At 40.2% G+C, this 18050-nt stretch overlaps 1 protein-coding gene across 1 annotated transcript; it reads left to right on the top strand.

Moving 5' to 3' along the window:
* Positions 1-3: 3 nt before the first annotated feature.
* Positions 4-8652, top strand: ptpn1 (protein tyrosine phosphatase non-receptor type 1). The gene is made up of 9 exons (XM_086067931.1): positions 4-506; positions 1092-1182; positions 1727-1827; positions 2305-2403; positions 2487-2624; positions 2716-2925; positions 4221-4382; positions 4473-4633; positions 5770-8652. The coding sequence occupies exons 1-9, from the start codon at positions 450-452 to the stop codon at positions 6059-6061; spliced, it is 1311 nt and encodes a 436-aa protein (XP_085924057.1). The 5' UTR covers positions 4-449; the 3' UTR covers positions 6062-8652.
* Positions 8653-18050: the final 9398 nt, after the last annotated feature.

Below are 18050 nucleotides of genomic sequence, written 5' to 3'. Positions count from 1 at the left end.
CACCAGGCGGCAAGCACTAGCAACGAGATGCCTTCCGTGCGCGCTCCCGCTCGTCTATCCACACACAGCTGCCGTAGAAATGGTAAAGTGACTGACTGTTCTCTCCTTTCAAAGTTCTCTATCTCGGCATTTACGAGCCCGTCTTATCCAGAGGGGCGGCGGTGTCATTTTATGTTTGTATTTATGCCTCTCTTCGTTGTTTGCCGCCAAGGCTAGCTCGTAGCTACACCGCGTAGGAGGCGCCTGCTTGCGGCTCGTTTCCGCTAATAGCAGCAGGCCGATTTCTAATCTATGGTCATCTATGTTGCTCTACTGAGAACGAATCCATAGCGGCGGCGTTCTTGGCCCGCAATTTTATGACACTTTTAGGAGCCAAAAACCATCTCGATTAGAGCGAGGTGAGGTTGTTCACGGCGGGGGAAGAACGAGCGACAGCTGGACTGTCAGCAATGGAAGCCGAGTTTCGGGAAATCGATGACAACAGGATTTGGAGCGCCATTTACCAGGTGGGTAAAAAAGCGCAACAACAACAATCAACATTATTTTGATACGTGATAAATTGCTCAGAGCACTTTTTAACTTTAAATTGTCAAAATAAATCAAGGGTGGGCAAACACAGCCCTCGAGAGCCGGAGTCCTTTTAGAGCAGGGGTGTTCAAGTCCGGTCCTCGAGAGCCCCTATCCAGCCTGTTGTCCATGTTTCCCTCCTGCAGCACAGCTGAATCTAATGATCAGCTAATCAGCAAGCTTTGCAGAAGCCTGATAACGATCCTGATTGTGAATCAGGTGTGTTAGTGGAGAGAAACATGGAAAACAGGCTGGATGGGGGCTCTCGAGGACCGAACTTGAGCACCCCTGTTTTAGAGGTTCCCCTCCTCCAACACAGCTGATTCCAATGAACAGGCTCATTATCAGGCTTATGCAGAGCTTGCTGATCATTTGAATCAGGTGCGTTGTAGAAGGGAAACATCCAAAACCTGCAGGATGACGGCCCTGGAGAACCAAGTTTGCCCACACCTGCTCTAAATCATCTAATTGCAGCCTCAATAGCAAGTATGATTGTATCATATCTAGGTTAAATTGTCTTCCAGGAAATTCGGCAGCAGTCATGTGAACTGCCCTGCAAGGTGGCCAAACTACCTGAAAACAAGATTCGGAACCGCTATCGAGATGTTAGCCCATGTAAGTCACCCCACAGTAGTGCACGGGCCATCTGAACTCTTCACAATGTGTTTCCCAGCTTTTTATTGAGCCAACGAATGTACAAAAACTACTCATGAAGAGATCATGACTGATACACTATAACCTTTACAGATTAACTTAATTATATCTTCCCTAAACCTTCTAAAGCACATGTCCAACTGTTCAGTATTTCAGCACTTGCTGTTGTCCTGCAAGGAGTTGAACAAATACTTAACAGGTGTTTGAGCCACGTGTGGACCAATAATTCTCCTGAAAGTAAAAATGAACTGAAGTAAACTTGAATTGGTATTTTGCACTTTAAAAATATGAATATTTTGTTGGATTTATTTTGGGTAATTTACAGAGTCTTATCTTATTTTTTTCGATTCAGTTGCAGAATTTATTTTGTTGAAGTTGACATTGTGAGTTTTTAGCACTTTGAGTAAAATATATGTTGTAGATAAAGTGCTAGAAAAGTGCACTCCATGATTAGAGTAAAAAAACATCTATTAAGGAGTTTATCAGCCTTATCTTTTCTCCCCAGTTGACCACAGTAGAATATGCCTGCAGCAGAGTGCCAACAACTACATTAATGCCAGCCTAATAACCGTAGAAGAGGCGCAGAGGAACTACATTCTTACTCAGGTAAACATCTTTCCGGAATAACACGCTTTTGGAGACATTTGTTACAAAGTTCATTATAGTAATGATATAAGTTTAGTTACAACTTACATTGTGAGCTCATACCCCGTATCTGTATTGGAGGTACAAATTCTGAGAGTTGGAAGGGGCATGTAGCAGTTCTGCTGCTTGAAAGGCTTTATGTCATTAGATTTTGGCGGTTTTGGTTTAAAAAATGTATCATTATAGCCCTGCCCTACCATCCGTGTATTGATTGTAATCAGATTATGCATTTATATTTACTGAAAAATCATCAACATCACATGGTGCTATCAAAGTTTTTAACTCTGGAGTTAAAGCGAGTTAAAGCTTTAACTTTGATAGCACTACTTTGCAAGGTTTTTTTTAGGGCTTGTTTATGGCCCCTGTGGCGCTGATGAAATAGGCGTGTGACTTCAAAACTTAGGGAAAAGATGTACTCATGCTGCCGCTCTGTCTTAGGGACCCCTACCCAACACGTGTGGTCACTTCTGGGAGATGGTGTGGGAGCAGCGGAGCTGCGGTGTGGTGATGCTGAACAGAGTGATCGAGAAAGGATCTGTAAGCAACGTGTTTTTTTTTTGCACATATTCCTACCTAACTGCTGATTTCTGCCCAAAAGTCATCTTACCAATTGGTTGTAGGTCAAATGCGCACAATATTGGCCACACAGAGAAGAGAAGGATGCAGTGTTTGAGGATACCAACTTCAAACTGACCTTTGTTTCCGAAGACATCAAATCCTACTACACAGTCCGTCTTCTAGAGCTGGAAAATCTATCTGTAAGTGTTGCGTGACCAATGTTGGGACATTTGTCCTTCTTTTTTTTTTTTGCCAACTCTGTGGGTTTATGTGACAATTTCCCCTCTGCAGACACAAGAGTCACGTGAAATTTTACATTTTCACTACACCACCTGGCCTGACTTTGGGGTGCCAGAGTCTCCAGCTTCCTTCCTTAATTTCTTGTTCAAAGTGCGGGAGTCAGGTTGTATGAATTCGGACCAGGGGCCAGTGGTGGTGCACTGCAGCGCTGGCATTGGACGTTCTGGAACCTTTTGCCTGGTGGACACCTGCCTATTACTGGTTTGTGAACTTTGTACTGAGATAATACAAGTGCAAAATGTAGTTTTTTAATTCATCAATGGAAAACTTTTGGCGATTTCAAAGATGGTGCCTTGAAACATTAGTGACCCGGCCTTCGAGTTTTTCCAGAAACAAGACGTTGGTCAGCCGATTTAGAATTTGTTTTATTATTTCTTGAGACACAAACACTGTATGGTGGCAGCAAAATCAACTTGACTCATTCCACCATAAGCACCGGTTTGGCAGCTAGTGAACAATCCTTCAAATAAGCTGTTTAATACCACTCCGAGTTGAGGTTTACAGTAAATCCCCTTCCACTGTGGGGGTTTTATTCCAAAACATCCCTGCAATAAGTGAATTCTGCAATATATAAACACACCCGAGGCATGTTGTTATAGCATTTACGGCACCTGAAGCATTCTTTAAACACACTTTTAAAATAATGCAAGCACGTTTAAACATGTATAATATAGTAAGATAGAGCAAGAACAATGAATAACACAAGCATATTATACAATGTCAAAAAATGTGTACTTAAACTAGTAAAACTGACAATGGTGATGATGAAGCTGCCGTAATGCAGTAATCCCGTTTGAACGTCGAAATAAAGGTGTCTTCTTTGTTAAAAAATAAATAAAAAACAAACTAGTCATGTGTTGAAATTGAACGTTGAAAATGTTCCGCCTGCATGGGCATTGCAGTATAATTGTGTACAGACATGGTCATAGCCCTTCTACATATGTGACTTGTTTTGTCGTTGTTGTTATGCTGAACATGGTTATGGCCGTTACTGGCTGGCTGCGTTTCTTGGTGTGTATGCCTGTGTGGCTCCATCAATGCCGTTTTGGAACGGCACTACACAAATCACGACCCATGTCACGATCTCACTCAGATATGATTACATTACGTATACAGCATGGGAAACGTAGAAGTGATCAGCAAGGCGAGCTGCGCGCAATGCGTCTGTCTATAGAACACACTAGCCAATCAGCGGCCGACAAAATGATAGCAGCGCTCTGAACGGCTAACTGAGTAGATTCAGGTATTTTGATCCGATGCAGAATTTAAACTAAAAATAATGCCATATCCTGACAAGAGGCCATAGCTGGCACACCAGGACCAGCACAATGAATTAAAGTGAAGCATTTAACCAAATAATTATGATAATTCATTATGTTCTATGTAAAAATGAAAATTGCATCTTGAGACACCGTTTATATCATTGGTCTTAGTAGTAATTTTTCATTTCCATCCGTTCTGTTGCTGCATTATGTATGTTTCTTTTTTTTTGTCAGATGTCCATCCGCAAAGACCCATCCTCCGTTCGCATCCGGGATATTCTGCTGGAAATGAGACGGCATCGTATGGGCTTGATTCAGACTGCAGATCAGCTTCGTTTCTCCTACCTTGCTGTCATCGAAGGTGCTAAATACCTCAAAGGAGATATGTCATTGCAGGCAAGTGCTTTTGCACCGTTGTGTAGCAACATTCAACCCTCTTGATTTGATAACTACTGTAAATATTTACTTGTATTTTGTGTCTGGTAGGAATCATGGAGGGAATTCTCGAATGAGCAAGATGATCCCCCTGAATTTACCCCTCCGCCTCCACTGCCTCCTCCAAGAGACCCTCAGAATGGCATTGCTGAGCCATTATTTTTTACAAAGAATGACGAGATTGTCCGTCCGATTGAAATCCACACTCTGGGGTAATCATTCTAATTTAATTCAATTTATTAATAATATGTATGCTTATTGTTCCAGCACCAGATGGAAACACAAAACCTAACATTTCTATCAAGCCAATCTAAATATTTAGCGTATTGGTTGATTGGAAATCTCTAAAACAACTTGCTCTGAAACGCAGATGATTCTGTAAACAGGAAGTGGGTAGGATCACAAGTTGTAATGTGACTCATCAGGAAACTGGTAGGAGTTTTTAGTCTTTTTCTTTCTAAGTTTTTAGTCTTTTTTTTTTTTTTTCTTAAAGGTACTTAAAATGCCTGCGGCCATGCTCACAGCTCAAGAAACGCAGTAGTCCAGTGAAGGGAACAATAGAGATGGCCGCATTTATTTATGTCATCGCTACTTGGGGGAGCCACATAGGACTGCGCAATTCCTAACCAGATGTATGACAAAAATGCCGTTTAAAAAAAAAAAGGGGGGGACAAAATATGTGCATATGTCTGTTTTTTATTAAACAAATGCACAGAATACTATACATATAATGATCAACTGTATAAACTACTGTACTCAACTACAAAGGCGTTGAATTTGAAGGAAAAAAATAACCATATACTGTGACCCCCCCCCCACACCTGTCCAAAGGGCTCTCGCATTAAAATTCTCATTCAAAGTTGGCATTAAGCTGCTGAACAGCAAAACCAACAAGTGCAAGAAGTTAAAAACTCATTTTGTGCACGTTTTTACAAAAAGTCAACTTGGATCATTTTAAAGGCATTTCATATATTTCTGATAGAAGGCAAAACTGCATTAAAGAGTTCAAAATAAAACACAAACGACTCACTCTGATTTAGGATTCATTGGAAAGAAAGCAACGAAAGCGCCAAATAAAACTGACAACTTCCAAAATAAAGTGGAGTGCAAAATAATACAGGCTCAATTGTTAACTTTTAAGCATGAGTCCGTTAAGTTGGACAATATGGCTGTGTGATACAGCTGAAAAATGTATCACAATGTACTGGAAGTATTTCCTGTCAGCCAGTATAGATAAATATACAATTTTTTTTAGGGGGGGGGGTACTCAATAGCTTGAAATAAGGCCAGTATACTCACCCATCCTGACAATGTGTGGGCTATTAAATCCTTCGCTATCCTTACGCAGGTCCTCTCAAGACTCGGACCTGCGAAGAAGAACGGTGGTGGCCTCCCAACCTCCTCTCAATGGTGCTGGTCAGCTTGACGATCACATGGAAGTCCAAGGTCCAACCTCCAAATCTGAAGCCAAAGCCCAGCTGCAGCACGACAGGGAGCAGCGTCAAGTGGCCGAGGCTATTTGGCAGTTGGTGGAAACCTCTGCTGAGCCTGAGAGTTGGTCTCCCCTCCTCGCCAACGTGTGCCTATGCACGGCGCTGGCGCTCAGTGCTTACGTCTGCTATCGAGCCTTTTATCACTGATGTCTGCCCTCCTCCTCCTTTTCCTCCTCTACTAACTAGCCTGGCCAAATGTTGTTTTAGTCTTGGAAGCTCAGGGCTTTTTCAAGGTATCGCGTCCCCCATTAATGGGTCAACCTAAACACGCATTGTGGCGCCATTCCTACAAAGTGCTTTGGAAATCGTGAGACAAGAGTGGGTGAGAGGCTATATTTACGGGACTATGCACACATTTCTTGTGAACAACAAAATAAGCGATATTTGAGCTGCAAAGTTCACAGTGTAATCAATTTTTGCAGTTGAACTGGGTTGCATTGGTAATTTGACATCAAATATTACTGAAAATAATGCTTCAAACCTCACGCTACACATGAGAAATTAGCATACTTGGCAGTACATTAGAGTCCTCTAAATATAGCCACAGAAATGGACAAACATTGATATAAGGCTATAACTGAAAGATAGGCATTTAAAATGAGAAAATGAAAATAGTGTTCGACGCTATTCAAAGGTAAACACTTAAAGGTGTGGGAAAAGATCTCTGCTGTTGGTTTGGTCAGTGCCTTGACATAGATGGCGTACATGGCTGTTCTATCGCCTATTTGGCTGTTTAAATTGATCAAACATCTTTATCATGTACAAAGGAGGCTTAATAAACCCACACGGGGGAAAAAGACTACAAGGAAGAAGTCAACTTTATTCTCTTTTCCTTTTTGCGAGGCCCTGATATTATTTCGTACTCGTGTGATCTAAGCAGCTAATTCCACTACAACAGCGCGAAGGTAAAAATGTGCTTTATAAAGCAGCTCATTTACCACATGGTCCAAACAGCTAGGTTCCGTCATATGTCTTGTATCATTCCTACTTTTGTACCTCATATTTCCTTTATCTATATTAACTGGCAATCAGAATTGAGTGACACGTCACTTGAAACTATGCCAGAGAGGACCGAGTTCCAGCCGTAAAATGGAGTGAGTTGAACGTGGGAGGGAAGCGCCACTGTGCCCGCTAGATAAGAGCTAATTTCTGGGGTGACTTATCTCTCCTCTCCCAGTCAGTGGCCCGTGACGGCCTGCTGCAGACACGTGGCATGGCTTCATACAGCATGTGTGTGTCAGTGTAAGTGTTTAGTTATTGGAGCCTTCTACTGATGATCATCTTACGAAATATGAATATAACATTTAAAAACCCTGTCAAGTGAATTCAGAGGTTTGTTTCTGTAGATGTTACAATTGTAGATAATTGCAGAAAATCAGGAAGAAAAAAAATTTGGTTGTGGTTTTTTTTTATTTTGGGGAGGGAAGCATGGCTAAAACAATGCCGAATGAAGAATTTTGGTTTGGACATGAGCTGCCACTCCCCCGCGATATAAGAATTGGAGCGTCTTTGTTCGTGCCAGCGGTTGTCTGGCGCAGTTGCAAGCTCGCAATGCCGGCACCCTGGAAATCTATCTTTCCCTTTGGATTGTCTGCGAGCGTGACCACTTTAGAGTGCCTCGTTGTCATGCAGTCAAAACGTGCAGTCAAAAGAAAATAAATATGCTAGATGAAGTAGCATCCATTTTTCCAGGTTGCGGAAGTGGTAATAGATTGACAGTTGAGTGGGGCATGGTTTCAGCGCATTGAGCAGACACACCCACAGTGTTCGACTGCTTTAATATTATTATTGTTTTTAAGATTTTGAAGCCGAGTTTTATATACTACGCAATTTTATTAATCGAAATTTGGCAGGGTTGTTAACAACACTCTTTTCTGTGCTGTGTTGAATTTACAAGATGTTTATTTTCACTTTACAGGGACTTTAATGGAAAACTAATGTGAACCAGGCTGCCTCATGGTTCTTTATTCCCTCTGCATATTCTCCCAACAATGCAAATATTTCCAACGGAGGGCAAACAAAAATTTTATGGTGTAAATGTTCACTGCAATTTGCTGGCGACCAATCCAGGGGGTAACCCACCACTTGCTACAAGTAAACGGATGGACTTCAGTTCACCCTTGACCTTAATATGGACATTAGCTATTAAAACGGGATGTCTGAAGGTTGTAACTCTTAGCTGGAGTCAAGTCGCCGTCACAGTGGATGGATGGACGGAAGAACTGAACGGAGCCAAACTATTTGCCAGCAATACAAACTCGTCTTATTCTGTCACCTTTTCCTTTTGTTCAGGGAACCAGGGATTAAGAACCAAGCCAACACCAGCACAGGGAGAAAAACAATACACTGTAGTAGTACTTGGACGGCATCACCCTGAGCTGAAAATGTTTTGAATGATTATGTTGACTTTTAGCATGCTGCATTTGTGAATCAACAGGTGTGTTCTAAAGTGACATTAGTTATGCTGCTAGCATTCAGCAAAATGAGTCAGCTGTACACCATTTTATTTAGAATGTATAATTGTCCTCTTTATGGATAAACTATATATATATATATATATATATATATATATATATATATATATATATATATATAGTGTGCTGACTGTTTTAGTTCTGCTTAATCAAAGGATTCAACCTCAGCACCTCAAGTTCTCCTGTTTTCTATCCTGAGCTTAAAATGTGTATTTTTTTATTTACATTTGTTTGCCTTTTCAAATAAAGAAATATACAGCAGAATGTTTCCCTTTTTGCATTTATTTCTTGCATTTGTTTCATTACATAAAATATCTGACATGATTACAGTACATACAAATTTGAAAAAAAACCCTGTAAATATACCCCCCCGTTTTTTTGTTTTTTTTACTACATTTCACATTTATCTTGCCCTTTCAGCATCTCTAACCAAATTAGCTAAACTCTTCTAAATAGCTTTTTGAAGACACCTATTTAACTATTTCATAATAATCAATACACTTGATTTGACGATCTTTTAAAAATATTACCACATTATTTTAGACCTATATAATGTTAAATATGTGATTTGGTTCAAAATTGTGAAACAATGGGATTAGCTGATGCGTTCCCTAACAATCAGAAGGTGGCGCTGTTGAGCCGTGCGCTCATTGGCTTTTAATCGTTGCCCACACTTTCCTGTTTCTTTGCTGTGCCTCCTGGGTAAGTTCAACGGTTCAACCACTTTGTGCTTCTTTACAATGCACTACACTCATTAAGTTATTTTTGCTGACGTAATACACACACAAACACAGTCATTTGGGGGTAGGAAATACAAACAAACAAAAACTAAATGCACAAAAGCTTTCCGTTTTAATACTGACAACGTAAGTACTCACCACCCGACAAAATGTGATTAAAGTTGTTTCCCTTGGACAAAACAAGATATTGGTGAAGCTGTATTGTAGTCGAGTCCCCCCTCCCCCGCCCTACTCAACTTTACTCTTGTGGGGTGCAGGAGATTTGGCAATCTACAACTTCCTGTTTGGGAAATAAGAGGCAGACACTGGTACGTGCTGTACAGGAATGCAAGTCAAACATAGTGAGTAATAGCACTCTTCGCCACCCCTTGGCTGACGTCAAGCATGCAAGATTGTACAGGCTGAACTTATCTGCAATAGGAAAACTACAATCAAGGTGTGACCGGGGACCGGAAGTCATCTGAAAGCCACAACGTGCTTGACATGCTATTCAACCTTACTATAGATTTCGATTTTTCACCTTGTCCTCAAATAAGTAGCACATGTCTTGGATATGAGAAAATGACACTGGGGTTGAATTTTGTCATCCAAAAAGTCAAAAGTACCAAAAGTGTACAGATTGTCATACAGTAAATAATGAACGATGTCTCCCCCGCCCCTGCTCCTGCCCTGTTGACTCTTCCACACTACGTATGTCCTGAGCTGTGCCTGTTTAGTTATTAACCTGGAACTTCCCAATAGCTGGCCAGCTGTGAGGGAGGGATCGGCCTCTATGAAGCCCTCAGTACTTTTTCGTAGGAAGCCGGGATCAGGAAATTCCTGTATGCAACAGGAGCCTTTCCAAGTGTGACTGTGCATAGTGTGAGTCATTACACGCACACAGTACAATTTTACCAGGAAGTGTGAGTCCACTGTCATGTGTGGCATGTGTCTTCATGCCCCATGCTACTTATTTCAACATTTCAAAAAGACAACAGGCACTGTTGATGAGTAACTATTGAGACGTTCTTCTTCTGTGCTTTTGTATTTCACTGCGCTACATACAGGGTGTGTCAGAAAAGTGCCAGGACTGATGTCACAAAATACAATCGCCCCTCGCAATATCGCCGTTTACTGGTTGTGGCTTCACTGCATTGCAGATTTTAAATTATAGTTATATCATTTATATATATATTGTTTGCTAAACTAATATAGCCTACCATCGCTAATTAGAATGAATTTCAATACCCCCCAAGAATATGACAGACACCTCTGCCGGTACGCTTTCAGTCGCTTTATCGAATATTTGTTTGCTATGCCAAACTGCTGGGCTTGTTGTGAAGCGAGCTGAGCTGAGTTCACTGCCAACATAGTGTTCGCATGTAAACACTTTTGCTTGTAAGTCAAAGCAAAAATATTGTCTGAACGACGGCTCGTACTAAGGAAAAACTTATTGTATGTCTTTTGTAAAAGGAGTCCTGGATCTCTTCATTGTCTCGGACATGATTCCGCCTCTAAAAAGTCCCTCAGTATCTCCCTAAGAAAAGCTAGACAAAGACATTATGCTTCTTCTTTGAGTGGGTGTGTGTTCAACAAAAGTTCATCTACCAAATATACTTCCTTGACCGATAAAGGCCCGCAGTGACCACACCCAACTCAACAAATTCTATTTGAATCCCCAAAGATAAGACCAATATGCTTTTTAAAAGTATTCATGAGGAATAAAGAAAAGGGTGAGAAGCCATTAGTCAACACTCAATCACCTTCTGTTATCTGGTGACCCTTTGGGGATAAGGCCTAACTTTAACCTGCTCAGCTATGTAAGTCAAGTGTTATCAACATGTTGATGCATCACTATTATGGACATTCTAGTGGAGTTTTTGTTGTTGTTAAAATATTATTCTTTTTTTTTCTTTTTTCTTTTTTCCCTCCCCACTTCAATATTTATATGCTACTAATCTGGTACTTCCCCCCAAAATGTTACTTCAAACTGACTACTTAAGTGTTATAATAACATTCCTTTACAAATAAGTCATCTTACCAACATAGCGGCAAACGTTGGCTTGTTTACATGGCTAATGCTAGCTTAGTATTGTTAGCGCTGCCATTTTGTCAAAGCCGGTAATGCGTTCTCTGTGAATTTTGTGCTCGTGCATGTTAGTGCCAGGTGTAGCTTGGGTCAAAGATGGATCAGTGAAGTTACAGCAGGCTACATTCAAATCTTGCTACCAGTTTTAACACTGAAAACTTTATTATTATTTATTACAATCCAGGTAAGCCTCCAACGTGATTTTACAATGTGAAAGCTACCATTGTTTTGATAGAACATGTAGAGCAGGGGTCACCAACGTGGTTCCCGTGGGCCCTTGTTCTCGGAATATTGTGGAGGTGACACTGGCAGAGATTTGTCTCTTGAAAGTAATCTTTTTCCGAATGATTGTGCAAAAATCGCAGTCAGATGACATCCCAATGGTGTAGCAGAGAACCTAGGCTGATTTGTCACCATTTTCAAGCCTCAAGCGATTTCTTTAACTGCTCAAATTTTTCAGTCTTGTTAACAACAACCTCTTCTGTGGTATGTCAAATTTACAAGACAGATATTTACAGTATATTTGCTTTACAGAGTCTTTAAGTTACATGGGTTAGCACTACTCATGTACAGACCCTGGGCAGATTTGATTGACATGGCAACACAGAAAAGCTGAAATCTGACTTGACAAAAATACAAAAACAAAAACAAAAACAAAAATAAAAATAAAAACAAAAACAAAAACAAAAACAAAAACAAAAACAAAAACAATGCTATAGCGCAAGCAGTGCAGCCAAGAGAAATGTTACAAAATGAAGATAATAGACTGGTGGGAAGGGTTATGACAATTTCATGGAACAAATGTTAAAATGTAGGCTGTAACTGTTGGTAATGGTCAGTGCCCCTAATAGTGTTTTGAACCAGTAGAAAAATCCTTGCACTACTGCTATGGCCTCATTGTTTTTACTTCTGGCTCCAATAAGGCTTCATGTTACAAGAACTGGCCAAATCAATGACTATTTTAAGATAGTGGTGCATTGAGATATGAGTTTTAGTCATTTTGTGACAATGCTTATATCGCAACTCTTGTATCTCAAATCATCTTTTAGCATTGTACACAATGTACGTGCCTTTAATCTGTTCCTGCCTTCCGCCCAAAAAACACACAACAAAAACTGTCATAATGTATATTTTAATGAGGAAAAATAGCCCTTTGGCCTCCATAATATTGTACTTCTGAATGCAAAGAGTTGAGAAGTGTTTGCCACATTTTTGCCTTAACTCAATAGAATCATCAAGACATTGCTTAAAGGTGTATTCAAGGATCTTTAGTCGCTGCGTCTTCCAAGAAGAGGACCTTGAATACACCTTTTAAAGGTTATAGCACATAGCTGCTAATTAGCGTTAGCATTAAGCTAGTGGACTGAACGCCTAAGCTATGTGGTTGTTTTAAATACACAAGGTGTAATTATTTTCTTTCTTTCTTTTTAATATTTAGCATTTACATTAACATTTAACATATTTGGTAGTAAACATCAACTGAGAGTGAAAAAAACAAACAGTTTAAATCCCCTTTAAAAAAATGTGTTTAGTATTTACAGTTATTTACCAACCCTAACCCATAGTGACTAGGGAAAAGTGTTACATTAGTTCTTCATTTATGCTGTGCGCTAGATATAATTCTAATTATTAGTGAGTTTTTCATAAATATACAGATTTCGGCTTACTTTCTTCTTTTTTTTTCTCTCTAATTTATAACTGAATAAAAACTTGCAATTTCCGTGACTGTGAGTGGAGTATGTCAAACCACAAACTTTGAAAACTGCTCTTGTAAAATAGCTTTTTCCCCCCTCAGTTTTACATCTAATTGTATTTTGTTAGCGGCACCTCTGCTGTTGTGACAAAACATCTTATCATTTTGACTTGCAGTGCTCACACAATGCCAAAGGGATGATGCATTGTGGGGGCACTGACTACTTGTATGACATAGAAATTAGATTTTGACACATAGGTAAGCTGTTTTGGGAGAGATATGAGCTTTTGCAGATGATCCATGGTGTTGTGCAAAAGTTACTTTTGGCAAAAGCACTAAGTGACTGCAGATGAGCCAAAGCAATTGCAGTTGTGACATACTGACTCTTTGTCTGGAGAGGAACTTGGAGTGAAGCATGTGTGACCAGTTTTGAGATAAATATATGCTTTTGCTAATGAACTGATAGATTGTGCACAAATGTAAGTTTGTTTGGCCAAATAAGCTTGCAGTTTTGAAAATGTAATTTCAGTTTCAAGAATTGTGCCAAACCTATGGAGAAAAACTGGGATTGCCGCAGTGCTGTTTGTTGCACAGTGAGATGAGTTGAATTCACTGCCACCATATGCGTTTGTGTCGCAAGTCTGTGCTCACAAGTCACAGTCTTTATCTCATTCACAGCCATTGACGGCTATAAACATAAAAAATTCATTTGAACTATTTCTATTAGTTTAACCCCCCCCCCCCCACACACACACACACACTTTTGTCAACAAGAGTATGAAAACCTAGAATTGTTATTATTATTGTACATTTAGAACAGATCTAAAATTTGTGATTAATCATGAGTTAACTAGCGAAGTCATGCGCTTAGAGATGATTATTAAAAATTAGGGGCGTCATCGTAATTAATCGCATGAATAGTTAGCTCATGACTAATCACAAATTTTAGATCTGTTCTAAATGTACAATAAACAAATCTAGGTTTTCATACTTTTGTTAACAAAGTAGATTTTTTTTTTTAAGCTAATAGAAATAGTTAAAATGTTTTTTTGACGTTTATAACCGTCAATGGCAGTGAATGAGTTAAATTAAGCAAGCTGAAAGCAAGCTTTATTTTCTGATTGTTTTTCACCTAGGCAGCTGGAGAAGCATGTTGTTTACCTCGATGAGGGCTCACTTGCGTCTGTTAAGACGTTCACAAGTCAGCAGTTCCTGTCCACCTCTGCTTGCCTGCGCTGAGGACCGACCACCAGGCACAGATATCGGTGCGACTATCTGCGGCTACGTTGCCGCAGATTACACTCCTGCATGTAGGTCAACGCATCAATACGAAGAGTTTCAAGCAGGTGTTTCCCCCCACCGTCCGCTTCGAGGTTCCCGCATCCTTCCTCTTGCAGATTGCAGCAAGGTGCGATGACGCTGGCGGGGACCGCATGTAAACAAAGCCCATGTCACCGATGTGTTCTTTTGGCTTGTTGGTGATGTATTTTGGAGCATAACAGACGTGTGGATGTGAGCACTATTACTTTACACGCTGCGGATTGAAAAGAGGCGCGTACCCACATTGCGACTCGCTGACATTCAGCAATGGGGTGAAAGGTGAGACCAAGTCAGCGCGAACATGGTCACCTAGCCAAGTGCGAGTGTAAGTCTGTCTGTGCAATGGTGCATGTGGGAGGGGTTGTCGTCATCATCGTGGAGACACCCTTCTTGTTTTGGAAGCTGCCCTAGACGGCACATCATTTATTCCACTAAATACTGAGCTTCCGTATATGATCAATGTTTAAAGGTTAGAAGAGAGAAGTAGATTGTATTATAATGTTATACAGTGGTGCCTTGAGAATGATGCAATTGAAATGAATGTAAATGCCAATAATACGTTGCCAATGAATGTAATGAATTTTTTTTTAATTCAAATATCCATTCTTAAAGCAGGGGGTCACCAACGGGGCACAAGTTAGCCCCAAGGACTACATGAGTTTAAAAATAAATAGGCATGGGGCATTGTGATTATCTACGAATGTTTTATAAAATGATCATTTTAAAAGTTCAAAACAAAGTAAGTAAGTATGTTAGTATTTGTTTCATAATTATTGCGCGAAATCATTAACATGATCGGTGTTTTAGAATACAGTAAATAAATGCCATTAATGATTAATGACAACTAGGGCTGTCACTAAAAATAAAAATATTTTTAGAATTGATCAATTTATCGATTATTCCAGCGATTACTTTTAATTGATTAACTGCCCTTGTTTCAAGGCAGACATTTTTGTCAACCAATTTTTGTGGTTGATTTAGCCGACCCCCCCCCCCCCCTCCTCCCCAAATTATAATATTAACATAGGAGTCAATGTAATTAGAGCACATTTGTCATTTCATAAGTTTATATCAAACTGGTAGCCCTTCGCACTAATCAGTAATCAAGAATTAGCTCTCAGCTTGGGTTATAGCATGGCAAGCATGACAATGACATTTTCCATTGTATGTTAGCATTGAGCTAGTGGGTCCTTTTTTGAGGCAGTTGTTTGGTTGTTTTAAATTCACAATGTGTAATTCTCATTGTATTATTTGTAGTCTGAGAGTGAATTTCAAATTAAGTGGCCTTAAACAGCTTCAGGGCGGCATGGTGGATGACTGGTTAGCACGTCCACCTCCAAGTCCAGAGGACGTGGGATCGAGTCCGGGCTTCGGCCTTCCTGGGTGGAGTTTGCATGTTCTCCCCGTGCTTGCGTGGGTTTTCCGGTTTCTTCCCACATTCCAAAGACATGCATGGCAGGTTAATTGAACACTCCAAGTTTTCCATAGGTGTGATTGTGAGTGTGGATGATTGTTTGTCTCTGTGTGCCCTGCGATTGGCTGGCAATCAGTTGAGGGTGTACCCCGCCTACTGCCCGTAGCCAGCTGCGATAGGCTCAAGCGACCCTTGTGAGGACAAGCGGTTAAGAAAATGGATGGATGGATAAACAGCTTCAAGCCTTTTTTTTTATTTGGGAGATTTGCTCACTATTTGCCAGTGCTGCTTATTGGAAAGTGAGGTGAATTGAGTTCATTGCTACCGTTCATATCATAAGTTTGCATCCGCAAGTCAAAACAAAAAAAATTATCAGAATGGTGGCTCGTATCTTGAAAAACGGAACTAAATCGGGCCACTTGTATCACAAGGTATCACTTTATAGGATTATCTTATGTTAGCAGCATAACATTAGCGTTGTGCTCAAGTGAGTTTTCTCTGGCTACTCTGGCTTCCTCCCACATTACAAAAAGATGCATGTTTAAGTTAAGTGAAGACTATACATTACCCTAAACGGGTGAATCTGAGTGTGAATGTTAGTCGTATCTCTCTCTCTGTGACTGAATGTTGACCAGTCAATGGGGTACCCCGCCCCTCGGCCAAGTCAGCCGGGACAGGCTCCAGCACACCCTCGACCGTATTGATGACAAGCGCTGTAGATAATAGATAGGTGGTTGGATTTTATTGACCCCCAGAGACCTGCCACTTAGTCACTGTTGTAAAAAGTCAATGTAAGACAGACGCAGGCCTGCTTGCAGTGTGCATTTAAAGGTGACGCCCTCCAAACTGACACAAGGAAATCATGCACAACAAATGCGGATACTGTATATCCATATCTCTTTTTTCAAGTACAGTCGCCCCCCCCCAATTTGGTGAATGGGTATCTTCTGGTTGGAGACGTTATAATATAATTTATAACAGTCTTGGTAACATGTCTGTGCAATGCTTTTTTGTCACAGTGCTCCACGGATTTAGAATTACAGCACACTTAATTATTTTGATTTCTTACTGAATTCACAGAATTTTAAGGGGGAGTTCTTGTCTAGTAAGTGAGCGATTGGACATCTGGTCTGTGTAACTTGGGGGTCTGCAAAATTGTTTGCAATATATTATGTCGTGTCATTTAAAAAAAAGTTCACATATATACATATGGGGACTGCCGCGTCAACGAAACAAACATACTTATACCAGTTGCTCCTCCCTACCATAACTTTGGACTAATTTAAAGCTCTGAAATGATTGTGACGTATCACATAAATCCGACATCCCTGCATGCTGCTGCTCTCTCACACTCTTTTGTCATGTACAATTGTACAACCTCAGCAAATATTTGTGGCTCAGAAGCACATATCGCAGGTCAAAAGTTTCCAACATGAAGATAAATCACTACTTTTGTAACATAAATGGCCACCATGTCTTGCCTGATTGCCTTCCATAATTCTGCTTAGGAGTGTATATTGTAGTTATGTATAATTGCAGTTAGGATTATGAGGGGATCCTTGGAGAAAAAAAATCTCGGACCAATAAAATTTGAAAATGCCTTGTCTTGAGTGAATGACTTGCGAGTACGCTTAACTCGAGTTTTTGATCAAAATGGTCACATGTGCAATTTTTCTTCACCATAAGAATTTCATCCGATTGTGCGATGACATATGTTTTAACGCTCCCACTAACACGGCACTGTATTAGGGCACTATACTTTTTCAGTTTTCTATAGTTTAGTAAGAAAGCCTTTGCTTCAGTCAATCAGTATCAAAGGGCGAATGTTGCCAGGCAGGATGTTATGTTGTGGTTCTCCCAAGGGATGTGGCGTAGGAAGCCCCATGATAAGAGGTAGCCCCTCTGAGTTGAATTCATTTATGCTGCTGTAAATCACGAAAGCAAATTTCTACATCACTAATACGTCAACATATTCTAAAGCAACTTAACCAAAAATAAATTAACTCCCTGCTTCCGTATTTTTTTCATAAATGTATAAAACCCATTTTGTTTATCAAGATCTTGTCCCCTTTAAATTAGGCTATATAAAAAACTCATTGTTTTGTCAGATCATTGATTTTTTTTTTCAAGCAAACTTCCTATTGACTAAAATATTTTTGAAAAAAGTTGCTGTCAATGTTTACGTCATATGAAACTACAATAAGCCAATTAAGACAAGTAGGCTATTCATCAGCATGCGTGGTGTTACTGTAATACACGCACACACACACGCACGCACGCGCACACGCACACACATACACACACACCCTTCTCCCCACTTTAGACAATGGCGCAATTTTAGTGGAATCTCAGCTGACTAACGAATCAGCTTATAAATAAATTTTATGGACAAGTATTGCTCGGGTTCTTGAACTGTGCTTCCTCACA

This window comes from Leptonotus elevatus, chromosome 2 (assembly GCF_054856555.1).
Source record: "Leptonotus elevatus isolate MCC_2025b chromosome 2, RoL_Lele_1.0, whole genome shotgun sequence".
Taxonomy (NCBI): domain Eukaryota; kingdom Metazoa; phylum Chordata; class Actinopteri; order Syngnathiformes; family Syngnathidae; genus Leptonotus; species Leptonotus elevatus.
This window is presented reverse-complemented; position numbering and strand designations above follow the sequence as displayed.